The following is a 17,999-nucleotide window of genomic DNA, read 5'->3' as shown; positions in this document are numbered from 1 at the left end:
TATGACAGCATAATCCTTAGAAATAAGATGACACAATTGAGGGGCTGCACAGCCTTCTCAATATCACTAGAGGGCACCAAACTAATCAGATATTCAGGTGAACTATAGAAAATATGAAATAATATTGCTTCTGTTTTCAGATGATAATAGATAATTTTTTGTGTGCATGAGAAAGTAACAATTTAAGAGATAAATCATAACCCCACCATCATAATGTTATTCAAAATAATTACCTTTTAATGAGTTTAAATCGTACAAAACTACTCCACACTGAGCGTCAGGTCTAATTTGCATCAATATATGCCATCTACTCATTAACATTTGTGATTCTGTACAGACTGAATAGTACTGTTGAGCGGATTGCTTGACCGAAAAATTGTCATGAAGCAGATGTATGCAGGGAGGGATTTAAAGTTTGTGACCAATACATTTATGAAGATTCCTATTTTTCCTTCTTAAAAAATTGCCTTAAGCAAGAGTAGCTTTGCCTTGCTTTATAAAAATTGTAGCACTACTAATCACGCTCATTTGTCATAGATCAACGTCTAAATTTTGTCATTACTGCAGTTAGCAAAGCAATACAACAAAACACAAGCCAAATAAAGCTGCAAAAACCAGACACAATAGATAGGCTATACAGAAAAGCGTACAAAGTCCTTTCCTAGAAAAGTAGAATGAGAGAAGATGAGGGCACTAGGAGTGGCTAATCCAACCAAAGTCTCCAGTCTGCTAGCTAATAGGACAGGGTCAGGCCATATAGCACACCTTGGAAATACCTAAAAGCTCACATAATACAGAAAAGCTGCACAGTGAAGATGTATGTACTTTAAACATTAACGTAAAGACATGCTTTGGCATAACAAGGGAGTTCTTGTACAAAAAAAAATAGCTATGAGACAGAGTCACCACCAGAAATGTCCAAAAAGGTAGATTCTCTCAGGGGGATTTTTTTTTTAAAGCAAATAAAACAAAATAGGCTTTCACTTATTTTTACTTTAAGGGCAGGAACATTCTCTAGTAGTCTCTTCATTCTGACATGAGATGGACAAATGTCTTTATTCGCTTATTGGCCAAAGTGGTGCAGCAACATTGCTACCACTAAATGCAGTACTGGATGTCTAACTCAGTGGTTCCCAACCGATGTTTAACACGCACTTATAAAATGGTACCTGTGAAATGCACATGGAATTTTTACTTTGGCGCACTAGTGTCGGTTATATCATTTGTATCATTTTACTTAGTCTGTGAAAACCATTAAAACAGGAAAGTCTGATTAAGCTTAGCCGGAGTCATTTAATTCCTACTATAAGGCTCTGAGCTTAGCTATACCACAGCATGAGCAATAGAAACAAACAGAGCATGGCTTTGTGTCTTTGGTTGCAACTTTACAATGCAGAAACCCGCTTGTTTGTAGCGCAAACCGTTAAAAACTAAAGACATATTTAACCAGTAATACATTTTGTCATTTCTGATGCAGATTTGGGGACGCTCTTAAACGGGTAGAGGCCTTCACAGGTCCAAAAAGATGGATCCATTCTAAAATGTACCTGGGGTTTCCCATCCGGACCCGATATGCATAAATAAAATACAACTTTATAGAGACCCGTTCCGAACAGAACCGAGGACAACTAGACCCGTTCCGTATGGACCTGATCGACACAAACCCGGTCCTGAAGCAACAGACAAGTACATTTTTAAGCTACTTTATTAACCGAAGCTGATAAAGCGCAAGGGAAGAGGTAGAGAGAAATGACGCTCTAGCAGGGGCCATGCTTTGTGGTAGGCTACTGTGAGTGTGCGTGAATGAGTGACACAGGAACAGGGCGAGAGACCGCAACCAACCAATCCGACTTGTGCTATAGTAGACTAATCGCTGCCATAGCTAGGTTATTTATCATCAAATATGATTAAGTACTAGTACCTGTTTTGACTGCATCAAACCAGGAGAAGCTATTTATATCTCTGCCACACTATTTGATGCTGCATGCGCTTTCCCGTCCTACACAGTTACAAACAACTCGCAGAGCTGTAGTGAAAGAAGCTGTCAAGTACAGGACCTCCCGCCCTCACCTACAGTCAACGCGGATCTATACGGAGACCTCCGCATTTGAGTGGCGCACGCACGGCGATGCGGTACAGAGCTCAATTTGGCCTGTGCGTGCCCTCGGAGGCTCCGCAATTGTGTCACACCATCCATATGGTGCCATGAACACAATTTCGGATCAAGCATAAATACATTGGCTCTTATGATTGGCCAACAACAAGCTACACGTACCTCTCGTAAAAAACAAAGAGCAGCAGCAAAAATTATACAATTTCTCTGTCTCTCTCTCTACTGCAGCATTCGTGTTCGAATTTATGTGGGTCCTAGCAGACAAGTCAGTTAAAATTACACATACCCAAGGCAATCATATCAGAGCCGACCCAGACCCCTGATATTATTAAGAATTCTCGATTCGGACACGCTTGCGTACCAGATCTGGTCTGGGGATTCGTGTACAGCTGGATTCACGAAGACCTCTAGTACACACACAATAACAATCATAAGTAAGGAACTATTTCAAACAAACCATATTTAATATATAAAAAACGCTTGTCACAGAAAATAGATTTGCTGTATGGGTCAGATAAAATAAGAGGTCATTACCACTAAATAAATGAATAGTGAAATGCTATCCCATCAAGGTGTGCCACGGTTAAAAAACAGCTGGGGACCACTGGTCTAACTTCATAAAGGTCAGAACTCTACCATTGCATATTCATGATGCAGAGGGAAACTTCAGTGCAGCCTCTAGGATTTGAACTAACCTGCCTCTAGGATTTGAACTAACCTAAGTCTAACCTCCCTATTCTTCTCCGTAAACCAAGTGAGGCTGGTTTCGGTAAGTTGTTCCCAAGGTGTGGGCGTTTCTACATCAAAGGAATGTAGATTAGAATTTTACAACATTATTACAGTTACCATTGGGAGTCACTCATCCTAAGGGGCTTTGCCAAAAACACAAGATTATTTAACAAGAATTGTGTGGATCATTCAAAGAACCTGATATAACAACAAAACATAAAACGAATGTTTCTCTATCAATTAAGTATGGTAGCAAGGCAATGTATTTCATAACATGTATGTAGAATACAATAAATTAACTATTTACGCCTTTATTTCTAGAACCTGAAATATATCATTATCATGCCAAGAACCCAACAATGGCACTAAAATTAATTCCATCAGTGAGAAAACATGGCCAGAGAGGGCCTGATGGACATTCTACCAAGATACAACCACTAGGAGGGTCAACACTCAACTCAATACATGCACTCTAAGGTCTCTACAGGTAGGCGTAGGAGTTAGTGCAGCGACAGGGGATATGCATGGAGGCCACAGTGAAGATCTCCAGCTCCTTAGGGGCCGGTATGGACACCTCCACTCCCCCCTGGTCCTGCCCTTGGTCCACCAGGCCTGGCACCGGCGCAGACCCATTCATCCCAAACGCCAAGGGTCCTGGCCCACCTGAGCTCACTGCCGGCGGCGCTGACTCCATGCTCTCCTGGTGTATGCTCTCCATCAGGAACTCTCCTACACCGCAGACCGACCCATTCAGCATCCCCAGCGGCAGGCCCATACCTAGTTAGAGCAGTGGAGGTAGTGGATGAGCATGTTGGGCTACCATCTAGAATACAACTAAATAAGAATACAATGACATACAGGTCAGAATACTCTACAGTCCCAAAGAGGCCATTCCATCATGCACAGGCTGTCTGGGCAGAAGGGGACACACTGGTATTTAGCATTTTAGAATAATCAATCTTACGCAGCGAGTCCAAAGTCCAATTTTAGGCTTTATCATTCAGCAATAAAAATCAGCCACTGACCCATTTCGATTCCCTACAGCCTGTATCAACTTCCTGGCAACATCTCAAAACTCTGCTCCAGAGTATGCAGAAGTCCAATAAAACAAGCAGATGCTTTTACATGTCAACATCAGAGGCCTGGCAAACAGCAAAGGGTAAGTCCCCTGCCAGCGCCTTCTTCCTCATACTGCTCCTTCTAACACTGCACAATTAAGTAAACAATGTATTCTACCAGTTTCTCATATGGGCTAGGCCAGTTTAATCATGGTTTTACAACAGGATTTTAGAATCTGAAAGGTTTTATGACACGCTTTGCTTTATTACACATAATTATGTAAGGAGAACATTCAGTCAGGAATAGGGCTGCAAATGGAGCTATACTACTGTAAACTTTCAAAAGTTGACCAACATTTTGGTAACTTAAAGTATTTTTTTTATTTTATCAGACGACATCTAGTGCCCTTTTTTGGGTACTTCAGATTATCACAGGTGTCCATCTCTGGCCAACAAACATTTATAAAATAAGATGATTTTCAAACAAAAGGGTATGACAAAGCTGTAAACATTATCCTAAATATAACCCATCAACTTAGTGAATACCATTGGTGTTAAATGAGGGCTTCAGCATGAAATATCCCTAATATACACACCCAGTCAAAAGTTTGGACACACCTATGGTGTGGGTTTTTCAAGGGTTTTTCTTTATTTTTTATATTTTCTACATTGTATAATAATAGCAAAGACATCAAAACTATGAAATAACACACATGGAATCATGTAGTAACCAAAAAAGTGTTAAGCTTTGCACACTTGGCATTCTCTTAACCAGCTTCATGAGGAATGTTTTTCCAAAAGTCTTGGAGTTCCCACATATGCTGAGCACTTGTTGGCTGCTTTTCCTTCACTCTGCGGCCCAACTCATCCCAATTGGGTTAAGGTTGGGTGATTGTGGAGGCCAAGTCATCTGATGCACTCTCCTTGGCCAAATAGCCCTTACACAGCCTGGTGGTGTGTTTTGGGTCATTGTTATGTTGAAAAACAAATGATAGTCCCACTAAGCGCAAACCAGATGGGATGGCGTATCGCTGCAGAATGCTTATGTAGCCATGCTGGTTAAGTGTGCCTTGAATTCTAAATAAATCAGACAGTGTCACCAGCAAAGCACCCCCACACCCCCTCCATGCTGCACGGTGGGAACCACACATGCAGAGATAATCCGTTCACCTACTCTCCGTCTCACAAAGACAAGGCAGTTGGAACAAAAAACATCAAATTTGGACTCCAGATCAAAATGACAGATTTCCACCGGTCTAATGACCATTGATCGTGTTTCTTGAAGAAGTCTCTTATTATTGGTGTCCTTTAGTAGTGGTTTCTTTGCAGCAATTCGACCATGAAGGCCTGATAAACCTCCAGACGAGCTTCAATGCCATACAACTGTCCTTCCGTGGCCTCCAACTGCTCTTAAATGCAAGCAAAACTAAATGCATGCTCTTCAACCGATCGCTGCCCGCACCCAACCGCCCGCCCATCTAGCATCACTACTCTGGACGGTTCTGACTTAAAATATGTGGACAACTACAAATACCTAAGTGTCTGGTTAGACATCTATAAGACTTTGCTCGGTAAAGCCCCGCCTTATCTCAGCTCACTGGTTTCCATAGCAGCACCCACCTGTAGCACGCGCTCCAGCGGGTATATTTCACTGGTCACCCCCAAAGCCAACTCCTACTTTGGCCGCCTTTCCTTGCAGTTCTCTGCTGCCAATGACTGGAATGAATTGCAAAAATCACTGAAGCTGGAGACATATCTTCCTCACTAACTTTAAGTATCAGCTGTCAGAGAAGCTTACCGATCTTTGCATCTGTACATAGCCCATCTGTAAATAGCCCACCCAACTACCTCACCCCCATATTGTTTTTTGTTTTTTTACTCCTTTACACCCCAGTATCTCTACTCGCACATTCATCTTCTGCACATCTATCACTCCAGTGTTTGTAATTATTTAATCTCTATGGTCTATTTATTGCCTTACCTCCCTAATCTTTCTACATTTGCACACACACTGTATATAGATTTTTCTATTGTGCTATTAACTGTACGTTTGTTTATCACGTGTAACTCTGTTGTTTGTGTCGCACTGCTTTGCTCTATTTTGGCCAGGTCGCAGTTGTAAATGAGAACTTGTCCTTAACTGACCTACCTGGTTAAATAAAGGTGAAATAAAACATTTATAATAAATTCACACAGTCTCCTCTGAACAGTTGATGTGTTTGGTCTGTTACTTGAACTCTGTGAAGCATTTATTTTGGCTGCAATTTCTGAGGCTGGTAACTCTAATGAACGTATCCTCTGCAGTAGAGATAACTCTGGGTCTTCCTTTCCTGTGGTGGAAAGGACCTGGTCCTCATGGGAGCCAGTTTCATCATAGCGCTTGATTGTTTTTGCGACTGCACTTAAAAGAAACTTTCAAAGTTCTTGAAATGTTCCGGATTGACTGACCTTCATGTCTTAAAGTAATGATGGACTGTCATTTCTCTTTGCTTATTTGAGATGTTCTTGCATTAATATGGACTTGGTCTCTTACCAAATAGGGCTATCTTCTGTTTACCACCCCTACCTTGTCACAACACAACTCATTGGCTCAAACGCATCAAAGAAAGAAATTCCACGAATTAACTTTTAACAAGGCACACCTGTTAATTGAAATGCATTCCAGGTGACTACCACATGAATCTGGTTAAGAGAATGCCAAGAGTGTGCAAAGGGTGGCTACATTGTAGAATATAAAATATATTTTGATTTGTTTAAAACGTTTTTGGTTACTACATGATTACTATATGTAATTTCATAGTGTTGATGTCTTCACTATTATTATACAATGTAGAAAATAGTAAAAATTAAGAAAAACCCTTGAATGAGTAGGTGTGTCCAAACTTTTGACTGATACTGTATATTTTACTATGTCAATAATTCTTTGTTGTAAACATTTTGGCTCCAAACTGGTGGTGAAAAAAGTAATCAGTAGGTTAGAGAAAAAAACAAAAATGTTTATTTTACCCAAACACATACCTATAAATAGTAAAACCAGAGAAACTGATCATGTTGCAGTGGTCTCAATTTTTTCCAGAGCTGAACAAAGTATAAAGTATAAATTAGCAAAATTACCAGATTGCAGAAGATGCCGGTAACTTTGGTAAATTACCAGTTTTCTTTGCAACCATAGTCAGGAGAGATTAATCACCCTAAAACTCTTGCTCATTAAAAGTCACTGGAATACGTAAATAATCCCTCGCAAATTGAAGTTATTTTTATAGAGTATTAAAACTGCAAAAATCTACCGTCAGTTCTGGCCTTCTTGATTTGATTGGCTTCCATGTTATCAAACGATCTCTTTCTATTGGGTGCCCCGTTAAGGAGGCTCCGCCCTTGGATGAGAGGGTGGGAGTGGCCTCCGTTCTGGGTGGTACCGTTCAGACAGAAGCCGTTAAGCTGGGTCTGGGTCAGGTTCTGCTGCAGGTTCTGCGCATTGGAGAGCATCTCAGCACATTCACGGAACCCCTGGGCATGGGCCAGGTCAGCGGCGGACAGCCCACTAGCGTTCCTCATACTGCGCAATAAGAGAAGAGAGCATTAGAGAAACCTACGCCCTGCCATAGCCAGGGATCACACACACACAAAAATCCCTGACTGCCTCTATTACACTAACCTTGCACATCTTCACTACCATTATCTCTTTATGGGATAGATGACAACTGATCCTTTTAGATATTTTTCCCCTGAAATTAAATGCATCTGGAAATAAAAATCTCACATCTCTTTTTTTAAATGAAAATGTAGAGCTGTTCACCGCAAGAGAACATGATAAATAACTATGAATATGTACACATTTGAAAAATGCCTGAATCAGGAGACCAAAGTCATTCCCACATCCCAGAAATGTTGATACATTTCAAAGACGCAAAACATTGAGTGGAAGAAATGCACGTCCTTGGAGATAATGGACAAGTTCATTCTGATTGACGGTGACCTCAAAAGAAATACATAATAGTCAAAAAGAGGAAAAGTTATACAAGGTGGTGTTCTGAAAACAGCACTTGATTTTCAGGTACAGATATGTTGAACAGGGACAAAATCATGGTATCAAGTCATCAAGTCCACCTTGCAGAAAATGTATGTGCATGTTTGTGTGTGTATGTGAGACGTAAATATGAGTGAGTGGGTGTGTGAAGCTAACAAAGTGTCTCTAAAAAAGCTGAATAATAGTTAAATTCTTGCTAAAGTGAATAGAGACTGGCAACACAGGATCAAAGTTCTGCTTATATGGTCCAAAGGCAGTCCACAAGACAGGCTTCAGGGTCCTCCAACTCTTCAGGGTCCTCCAACTCTTCATCGGTCACAGGGAAAGCTAGGTTTTTTTTCAGTACATTCATGTTCATGATTTGATGCAGATGGAAGAAGAGACAGAAAGACAGGGATAAAAATGGAAAAGCATAAGAGAGAAGAAAAGAGATTCAGCACAGTAATCTTCAAGGAACAGGATGACGAAAGATGTCCTTTCTTCCAGGATAGAAAAGCAAAAATTAGACAATATGTTGGAGCTCTACAGTGCCACTCACTGTTTAAGAAGAGGGAGAAAAAATATTGAAAACAGACAATGTCAAAGCAGCCGGCATCCAATCAGAAGGAACCAATAAAGGTTAAGAAAACAACAACCATTCATGTTGGTATCACAGCAGACACCAAAAAGACCTATGGATGATTTGGTCTCAGATTCAGGCGTGTGCATAACAGATAGTCTGTTTAGTCATTTCCTGTTGCCACTATAAACCTGTAATAAACCTACAGTAGGACTTTATGAATGAGCAAACAGCAATGCAGTGAGCATAGTTGATAATGATTTCTGATCATGATTTCCATAATGCTTATAGATATGCTAACCAGAAGACAAGGATGTCACTGGGTGGGTAACAATTCAGAGCATCAGTGTTTGAGCTGTTTTCTGTGTCTGGACTTCTAAAATCAGTTGGGTAAAAAGGTAAAAGGGATAAGTGAGCATCAAAGCAAATTAGTCAAAAAAGATAGTAGCCAGGTTAGAGTAGTCCTAAGCCAAAATTGGCCAACTAAAGCGATAAGACAGGGCCAAACCAGTGACCTACTTCTAAGTAGGTCATAAACAAAAACAGACACCAGGTATAGAATTGCCTGGTCACTGTTCCTGTCCTGGCATGTGCTGTAGCAGACCAAAAAGATTCCCTTTTAAGGATTGAGGTCTGCGCTGCCATGGAAATGGTTAAATTCATTTCCAGGAAGTGTCTCGAAAAATACTCTAAGCTAACAGAGGCCCGAAACTTGACTGTTTGGATGCCAATCGCCAAACATTTCTGCTGGCTAATGGGAGAACCATTCTGCACTTGTTGTTCCGAGGCTAAACACCATTGGATTCCGTGGCTAAATAATTTTCCAAGGTGAACAACCAGGTCTTTGTAAGGGGAAGAGGGAATTCGAGGCAGGTCCCCCGTATTGATTTAACCTTTTGTTGTGTTATTTAGAAATGAGAAACACTTGACCTTGTGGGCAGTCTCTCCCTCATATAGATTGCAATGATGCACTACGCAAATTACCTGCTACTGCAGTGTTGCTGTAAGGGGTTGTAGGACGTCATTGAAAAGTAAAAAAAAAACATACTTTCCAGACGTTGAAGTTGGGTTCAATTTAGGTTCTGTATGAAAGATGAAAATACGTATTTTCCGTATGTTTAAAATGCATATTTTCCAGGATGTTGAAAAGGTATCTTTTCCGGACGTTGAAAAATATGTATTTTCCCGATGTTGAAATCAGGCAATTTTTTGGTTCTGAATTAAAGTTGAAAATGTCATTTATAGACGTCTATGATTGGTTCAGATTTTGGACTGCACAAAAAAAAGACGACCAAAAAGGCATTAGTGTTGGTCCGTGCTTACTGACATATAGCCTACAGTTTTGCCTGAGATTTAAGTCTATAAATGCCCATCTGTGTGGTAAGCCTACCACTTGTAAAACACCCAAAAAAGACACCGGGTCCAGACAGGAACAAAGAGAGACGTTGGCTCGTGCTTATTGGGGTGTAGCCTGCTATGACAGCCACAATGGAATTGTATGAATGCCCATCCATTTTGTAGGCCCACCATTAGTAAAACAGGCTGTTGCATAGGCTTTATTAGTCATAAATGCTGTGACTAATCAATTTAAGCTCTGAATATCAGATATCCAACTTTATCAGGAGTTATCGTAAGCCTATTTGCAATGTGTTTACACTGCGGGAAATGCAGAAGTATTTTATTTTGTGCTATAACCAGCTTGTCAAACATTGACGGATACAAACGTGAAACTACTGATCATGACACTGTTTTTAGGATTGTTTGTTAACATGACAACGCATTTTATATTTGATTGGGTGCCTTTTAGGTTAAGCTATTTGATCAGAGAAACCTACATGTAAAAACTGTCAGTGTCATTACATTGTCATACATTTTATCCACAGCATGTAGGCTACAGAAAAGACCACACTAACATATTCTATATTTGCTACACGATTTAAGTCAAAAACGGACGTAATGTTGGTGCAACACCGCAGCGAGGGGTCATTAGACGAGCACCCTGAAGAGGCGCGCTGGGAATGGACAAGCAAAATATTTTGCTCCCCTGCCTTTGCCAAAGTGGGCACTGCTTATCACAGGGCGGCATCAGTGTTCATCTATAAAGCCCATATGCCACTGGTTGAGTGAAATTATCATTGTTTTGGGGCCGAATTATGTCAAGTTTTGTGTGTTGTTGTTGGAGGTGCATCTTGGTCAGTTTAGCTCAGAAAATGCCTCCCTCGTCATTCTGCCGCCATTGCCGGCCTCCTAATCCCGCCTAATGAGCGGGCCGGACGTGCTTAGGATCATTCGCAGTGCTTAAAAAGTATTGTGAGCCATAATATGAATATACAAATATGAGTTATAAATGTGAATAAAGTGAAAGGTGTAGCAACCCAGTGACATCCATGAAGAAATATATACTCTCCAGTTTAGATACTGTTGTTCACTCATTCATAAACTCAGTGCTTTGTCTTTCTTACGATCCCTAGAACTATCTTAATGTGTACAAAGTCAAAACAATAAATTAAATCAAAATGCACTGTAATTAACGTGCTTAAGATCACATTCCTCTGTTGAATAAAAATAAAAATCACACATGATTAACTTGCATACATATCCCATTCCCCCCATTCTGACTCAGTTTGAAAAAACAAAAATTAACGCTTCCAAGAGATCCCACCTTCAAGCAAAAGCTTTGTTTATATAGAATTTGTGAGCATGTACTGTAGACTGACGGGTCTCACTAAGAGGAGTAACAATCATTCACGGTGCCAGAGAATCTAATACAACCAGTGTAAGGAACATTATGTGTACAAAGAACATGACACCAAAGTATTCTGCTCTGGCTTCTGATAAATTGCCTATTTTTGTATTAGTAATCAGGTAACATTTCAACCCAACACTAAGTGAATTTGTTGAAGGGACAAACAGGATATACTGTAGTTTATGATCAACCAAACAAAACGTAATATGTGTATTATATGTCATGTGTATTGTAAACATATACAGTTAGAAACCAATCTTCCGGTCTAGTTAACTGAAATATGACCAAAAATAATGAGCTACTGATGAAAGGATGTGTTCTTATATTAGGAAATAAATAAAATCAGGCACTAAAAAAAGGTCAGAGTTGAGAAACAATCCAAACAATAATCCCTATTCCTGTCCCAGTTAGTTAAAAATGAAAGTCTAACCCCTCCAACCTTACTATCCTATCCTATCCCACCCCAGGCCTGGACCCACGGCCCCTGCAGTCACTGACAAACACCTGAGGTTTCATTAAAAGAATAGTTCAGGATTTTGGCAATTAAGAGGTAGTTTCGCGAGCCAATGCTAACTAGCATTAGAGCAATGCCTGGAAGTCGACAGACTTCAAGTCATTGCGCTTCCTTCAAACTGCACGCAGAGACATAAAATGGTATCAACGGGTTCATCGGACTCAGGGGAAGTAGAGCAAAGGCCCCATGGCCAAAAACCCAAACTATCCATTTAAAGTAGAGGGATTAAAAAAGAGAAAAAGGGATAGCTAGCAACTCCATCTCCTTGAACTAGACTAATTTATTATGGATCAAATTAGACGGACTAAGATCCTTTTAAAAAGGTTGCTTCTCTTTTCTCAGAATTTTCTCTTTTCTCAGAATTTTCATCCCTAACTACAAGATTTTCAGACAAGATAGAACGGCCAAAGGGGGCGGTGTTGCAATCTACTGCAAGGATTGCCTGCAGAGTTCTGTTTTACTATCCAGGTCTGTTCCGACACAATTTGAACTTCTACTTTTAAAAATCCACCTCTCTAAAAACAAGTCTCTCACTGTTGCCGCCTGCTATAGACCACCCTCTGCCCCCAGCTGTGCTCTGGACACCATATGTGAACTGATTGCCCCCCATCTATCTTTAGAGCTTGTGCTGCTAGGCGACCTAAATTGGAACATGCTTAACACCCCAGCCATCCTACAATCTAAGCTTGATGCCCTCAATCTCACACAAATTATCAATGAACCTACCAGGTATCACCCCAATTCCGTAAACACGGGTACCCTCATAGACATCATCCTAACCAACTTGCCCTCCAAATACACCTCTGCTGTTTTCAACCAAGATCTCAGCGATCACTGCCTCATTGCCTGTCTCCGTAATGGGTCAGCGATCAAACGACCTCCACTCATCACTGTCAAACGCTCCCTGAAACACTTCAGCGAGCAGGCCTTTCTAATCGACCAGGCCGAGGTATCCTGGAAGGATATTGATCTCATCCCGTCAGTAGAGGATGCCTGGATATTTTTTTTAAATGCCTTCCTCACCATCTTGAATAAGCATGCCCCATTCAAGAAATTTAAAACCAGGAACAGATATAGCCGTTGGTTCTCTCCTGACCTGACTGCCCTTAACCAACAGAAAAACATCCTATGGCGTTCTGCATTAGCATCGAACAGCCCCCGTGATATGCAACTTTTCAGGGAAGCTAGAAACCAGTATACACAGGCAGTTAGAAAAGCCAAGGCTAGCTTTTTCAAGCAGAAATTTGCTTCCTGCAACACAAACTCAAAAAAGTTCTGGGACACTGTAAAGTCCATGGAGAATAAGAACACCTCCACCCAGCTTCCAACTGCACTGAAGATAGGAAACACTGTCACCACCGACAAATCCACTATAATTGAGAATTTCAACAAGCATTTTTCTACGGCTGGCCATGCTTTCCACCTGGCTACCCCTACCCCGGTCAACAGCACTGGCCTCCCCTCTGCTACTCGCCCACGCCTTCCCCATTTCTCTTTCTCCCAAATACAGTCAGCTGATGTTCTGAAAGAGCTGCAAAATCTGGACCCTTACAAATCAGCCGGGCTAGATAATCTGGACCCTTTCTTTCTAAAACTATCTGCTGAAATTGTTGCCACCCCTATTACCAGCCTTTTCAACCTCTCGTGTCGTCTGAGATTCCCAAAGATTGGAAAGCAGCTGTGGTTATCCCCCTCTTCAAAGGGGGGGACACTCTTGACCCAAACAGCTACAGACCTATATCTATCCTACCCTGCCTTTCTAAGGTCTTCGAAAGCCAAGTCAACAAACAGATTACCGACCATCTCGAATCCCACCATACCTTCTCTGCTATGCAATCTGGTTTCAGAGCTGGTCATGGGTGCACCTCAGCCACGCTCAAGGTCATAAACGATATCTTAACCGCTATCGATAGGAAACAGTACTGTGCAGCCATATTCATTGACCTGGCCAAGGCTTTTGACTCTGTCAATCACCACATCCTCATCGGCAGACTCGACAGCCTTGGTTTCTCTAATGATTGCCTCGCCTGGTTCACCAACTACTTCTCTGATCGAGTTCAGTGTGTCAAATCGGAGGGTCTGTTGTCCGGACCTCTGGCAGTCTCTATGGGGGTGCCACAGGGTTCAATTCTTGGACCGACTCTCTTCTCTGTATACATCAATGATGTCGCTCTTGCTGCTGGTGAGTCTCTGATCCACCTCTACGCAGACGACACTATTCTGTATACTTCTGGCCCTTCTTTTGACACTGTTAACAACCCTCCAGGCGAGCTTCAATGCCATACAACTCTCCTTCCGTGGCCTCCAATTGCTCTTAAATACAAGTAAAACTAAATGCATGCTCTTCAACCGATCGCTGCCTGCACCTGCCCGCCTGTCCAACATCACTACTCTGGACGGCTCTGACTTAGAATATGTGGACAACTACAAATACCTAGGTGTCTGGTTAGACTGTAAACTCTCCTTCCAGACTCACATCAAGCATCTCCAATCCAAAGTTAAATCTAGAATCAGCTTCCTATTCCGCAACAAAGCATCCTTCACTCATGCTGCCAAACATACCCTTGTAAAACTGACCATCCTACCAATCCTCGACTTCGGTGATGTCATTTACAAAATAGCCTCCAAAACCCTACTCAAAAAATTTGATGCAGTCTATCACAGTGCCATCCGTTTTGTCACCAAAGCCCCATATACTACCCACCACTGCGACCTGTACGCTCTCGTTGGCTGGCCCTCGCTTCACACTCGTCGCCAAACCCACTGGCTCCAGGTCATCTACAAGACCCTGCTAGGTAAAGTCCCCCCTTATCTCAGCTCGCTGGTCACCATAGCAACGCCCACCCGTAGCACGCGCTCCAGCAGGTATATCTCTCTGGTCACCCCCAAAACCAATTCTTCCTTTGGCCGCCTCTCCTTCCAGTTCTCTGCTGCCAATGACTGGAACGAACTACAAAAATCTCTGAAACTGGAAACACTTATCTCCCTCACTAGCTTTAAGCACCAGCTGTCAGAGCAGCTCATAGATTACTGCACCTGTACATAGCCCATCTATAATTTAGCCCAAACAACTACCTCTTTACCTACTGTATTTATTTATTTTGCTCCTTTGCACCCCATTATTTCCATCTCTACCTTGCACCTTCTTCCACTGCAAACCAACCATTCCAGTGTTTTTTTACTTGCTATATTGTATTTACTTCACCACCATGGCCTTTTTATATTTTTATTTATTTATATATATATTTTGTTTGCCTTCACCTCCCTTATCTCACCTCACTTGCTCATATTGTATATAGACTTATTTTTCACTGTATTATTGACTGTATGTTTGTTTTACTCCATGTGTAACTATGTGTTGTTGTATGTGTCGAACTGCTTTGCTTTATCTTGGCCAGGTCGCAATTGTAAATGAGAACGTGTTCTCAATTTGCCTACCTGGTTAAATAAAGGTGAAATAAAAAAATAAATAAAAAAAGAACTGCAAAAGTGTTCTTCATCACGAGAAAACAAAATTGGTTCGAAAATTAGAGAACATGGGCTTGAAGAAGGAATCATGGAAATAACATTCCAAAAACATGTATGATAGTGACTTTTGGTTGAACATAATCACACAAAATGTTTGCTAATTGTGTGTTAGCAGATGCTGGAGTAACTGATAGGATACCATTCACCCAAAAGTATCAATGTGACAGGTTATAAGCTATTTTTAAGCCACACAACCACAAGTAACACTAATATAGGCTTAACCCATACATTTTCACTGGTTTTAAAGAACTAAAGAATATAGTCCAATAAGTTAAAAGGACTGAAAAAGTAAAAATAATAGCTAAAATATATAAGATTTATATAATATTATTAATTACCAGTAGAACCACATGTTCCCATTCACTTAAATAATAAAAACACTTCTAAAAATCATAATTACATTATTACAATCAATTATCTGCATAATAAAGTTAAAGATTTGGATGCAACACATAGGTAGATATAAAGACACAGTAAGAATCAAAATATTATGGATTTGTTTTATGTGGTGCCTTGTTCCTTTGTACACATAGTGCCCCCCATTAGATCTTTCATAGGACTACAGTTTAAATCCGATTTCTGGCCAGACTTGATGCCAGTGTGTTTATGGTTTAACTCCTCATTTGTCAGTATCATGCCATGTTGTTTGGAATGACAACAACAATGCGAGTTGGATATGGCAGAAACAGACTGGCATCCAGTCTAGCTTCTGGCACCAAGCATATGAAAATGCAATTCATTATTGCACTTGAATGAGTCTGTAGATAACGTTACAATCTTATCATAATGGCCCTTTGACTCAAGCACAGTTATGGACAGATGAACTTTGGATCCTCAATAAGTTCAGCTGGATCAGATGTTTCACTTTAAATTCACCATTATTAGAGTAGATACAAATCTTACATGTGTAGTTTTAAGTGTATGAAAATCTCTGCTATGCATTTCATGCTTATTTGCATGTTAACGAGAAATATCATCTTAAAATATAGGGGGAAAAAGAAATAAATCAGCCACAAGAGCATTAGTGAGGTAGGGCACTGATGTTGGGTGATTAGGCAGTCGGCGTACCAATTCATCCCAAAGATGTTCGATGGGGTTGAGGTCAGGGCTCTGTGCAGGCCAGTCAACTTCATCCACACAGATCTAGACAAACCATTCCTGTGTGGACCTCGTTGTGCACAGGGGCATTGTCATGCTGAAACAAGAAAGGGCCTTCGCCAAACTGTTGCCACAAAGTTAGAAGCAGAGAATCGTATGCTGTAGCGTTAAGATTTCCCTTCACTGGAACTAAGGGGCCATAGCCCGAACCATGAAAAACAGCCCCAGACCACTATTCCTCCTCCACCAAACTTTACAGTTGGCACTATGCATTCAGGCAGGTAGCGTTCTCCTGGCATCTGCCAAACCCAAAGTTGTCCGTTGGACTGACAGATTGTGACAGACGATTTTTACACTACGCACTTCAGCAATCCCGTTCTGTGAGCTTGTGTGGCCTACCACTTCACAGCTGAGCCGTTGTTGCTCCTAGGTTTCCACTTCACAATAAAAGCACTTACAGTTGACCGGGAATTTGACAAACTGACTTGTTGTAGAAGGTGCCACGTTGAAAGTCACTGAGCTCTTCAGTAAGACCATTATACTGTCAGTGTTTGTCTATGGAGATTGCATGGCTGTGTGCTCGATTTTATACATCTGTTAGAAACGGGTGTGGCTGAAAGACAAATATGAAGGGGTGTCCACATGCAAATACTTTTGTACTATATAGTGTAAGGGTCTCCATAGAAACCCCTCTATTTTGGGAACACTATTCTGAAAGTTCTGTTAAAGCCTGATAATGTAGCATTTCCCTTCACAGGATCAGAGTGGCACTGGAGAAACTCTATTTTAGTTGCTCTAACTGCATTTGTCATCTTGGCTTTAAACCGTCAATAGACAGAAAGGAAATCCCCCTTCCCCCTGTGAATTATATTTGGCAACAGGTCCCACAATAATGGTAACCTGGTTTCTGGGATGAGTCAAAAACATCCACAGTGGCCAAATGTATTAATATACCAACATATGTCAGGACATTTGATTTTGTGCATTTTAATGTTTTTTCTTAAACTCAGATCTCACATCACTGAATGTTGTAAATGTGCCTACTAATGATGAATGTCCAATAGAAACGTAAAAACATACTCAGTTAAGCTAAGTGGGTTTTTGATCCTGCAGCTCTTCGGAAGTTTTCAGCTATGGTTCTTAGTCTCTGGCGTAACTCATCACATAGCTCAGCACGGGAGCCAATCGAATGACGCCAGAGCTGACATGTACAACAATAGACTGATTGCCGTCTTGCTCAGAGCAATTCCCTTAGATAAGGGAGGCCTTGCATCCCCCCTCCTTCCCCTGAATTATAGCCAACTACATTCCATCTCCCACCCTCTCCCATTTGGTTCCTGTAGTTACAAAGTGATCCATTTAGATTTTTGTTTAACTGCAAAGCTTCTGATGAATACATAGTTCAGGTCGAGAAGAGAGCGGTAAATGAACACAAACTTTATTTCAAACACAATGATATCTACAATCACACTCATGTCCTGTTACTGAGACCCGTCATATGTGTGTGAATGCTAAAGGGTGATACAGTACCTTGAATAATCAGACTGTTGGATTCGAAATGGTCTATAATTAAGCAATAAGGCCCAAGGTGGTGCGGTATATGGCCAATGTACCACAGCTAAAGGCT

At 41.1% G+C, this 17,999-nt stretch overlaps 1 protein-coding gene across 1 annotated transcript in view; it reads right to left on the bottom strand.

Annotated features, from left to right (window-relative positions):
• Nucleotides 1–214: 214 nt before the first annotated feature.
• The window catches only part of LOC129816803 (ankyrin repeat domain-containing protein 10-like), a 34,571-nt gene continuing 16,786 nt past the window's right edge, over nucleotides 215–17,999 (bottom strand). The window contains exons 4-5 of the mRNA XM_055871708.1: nucleotides 7,188–7,456; nucleotides 215–3,619 (exon numbers count right to left, since the gene is read on the bottom strand). Coding sequence (XP_055727683.1) covers nucleotides 3,324–3,619; nucleotides 7,188–7,456 — 565 coding nt within the window. The 3' untranslated portion in view covers nucleotides 215–3,323. The remainder of the gene's footprint in view (nucleotides 3,620–7,187; nucleotides 7,457–17,999) is intronic.

Source organism: Salvelinus fontinalis, chromosome 19 (genome assembly GCF_029448725.1).
Source record: "Salvelinus fontinalis isolate EN_2023a chromosome 19, ASM2944872v1, whole genome shotgun sequence".
In the NCBI taxonomy this organism is placed as follows: Eukaryota; Metazoa; Chordata; class Actinopteri; order Salmoniformes; family Salmonidae; genus Salvelinus; species Salvelinus fontinalis.
Note: the sequence above shows the minus strand (reverse complement) of the source record. Positions and strands in the feature narration are given on the sequence as shown.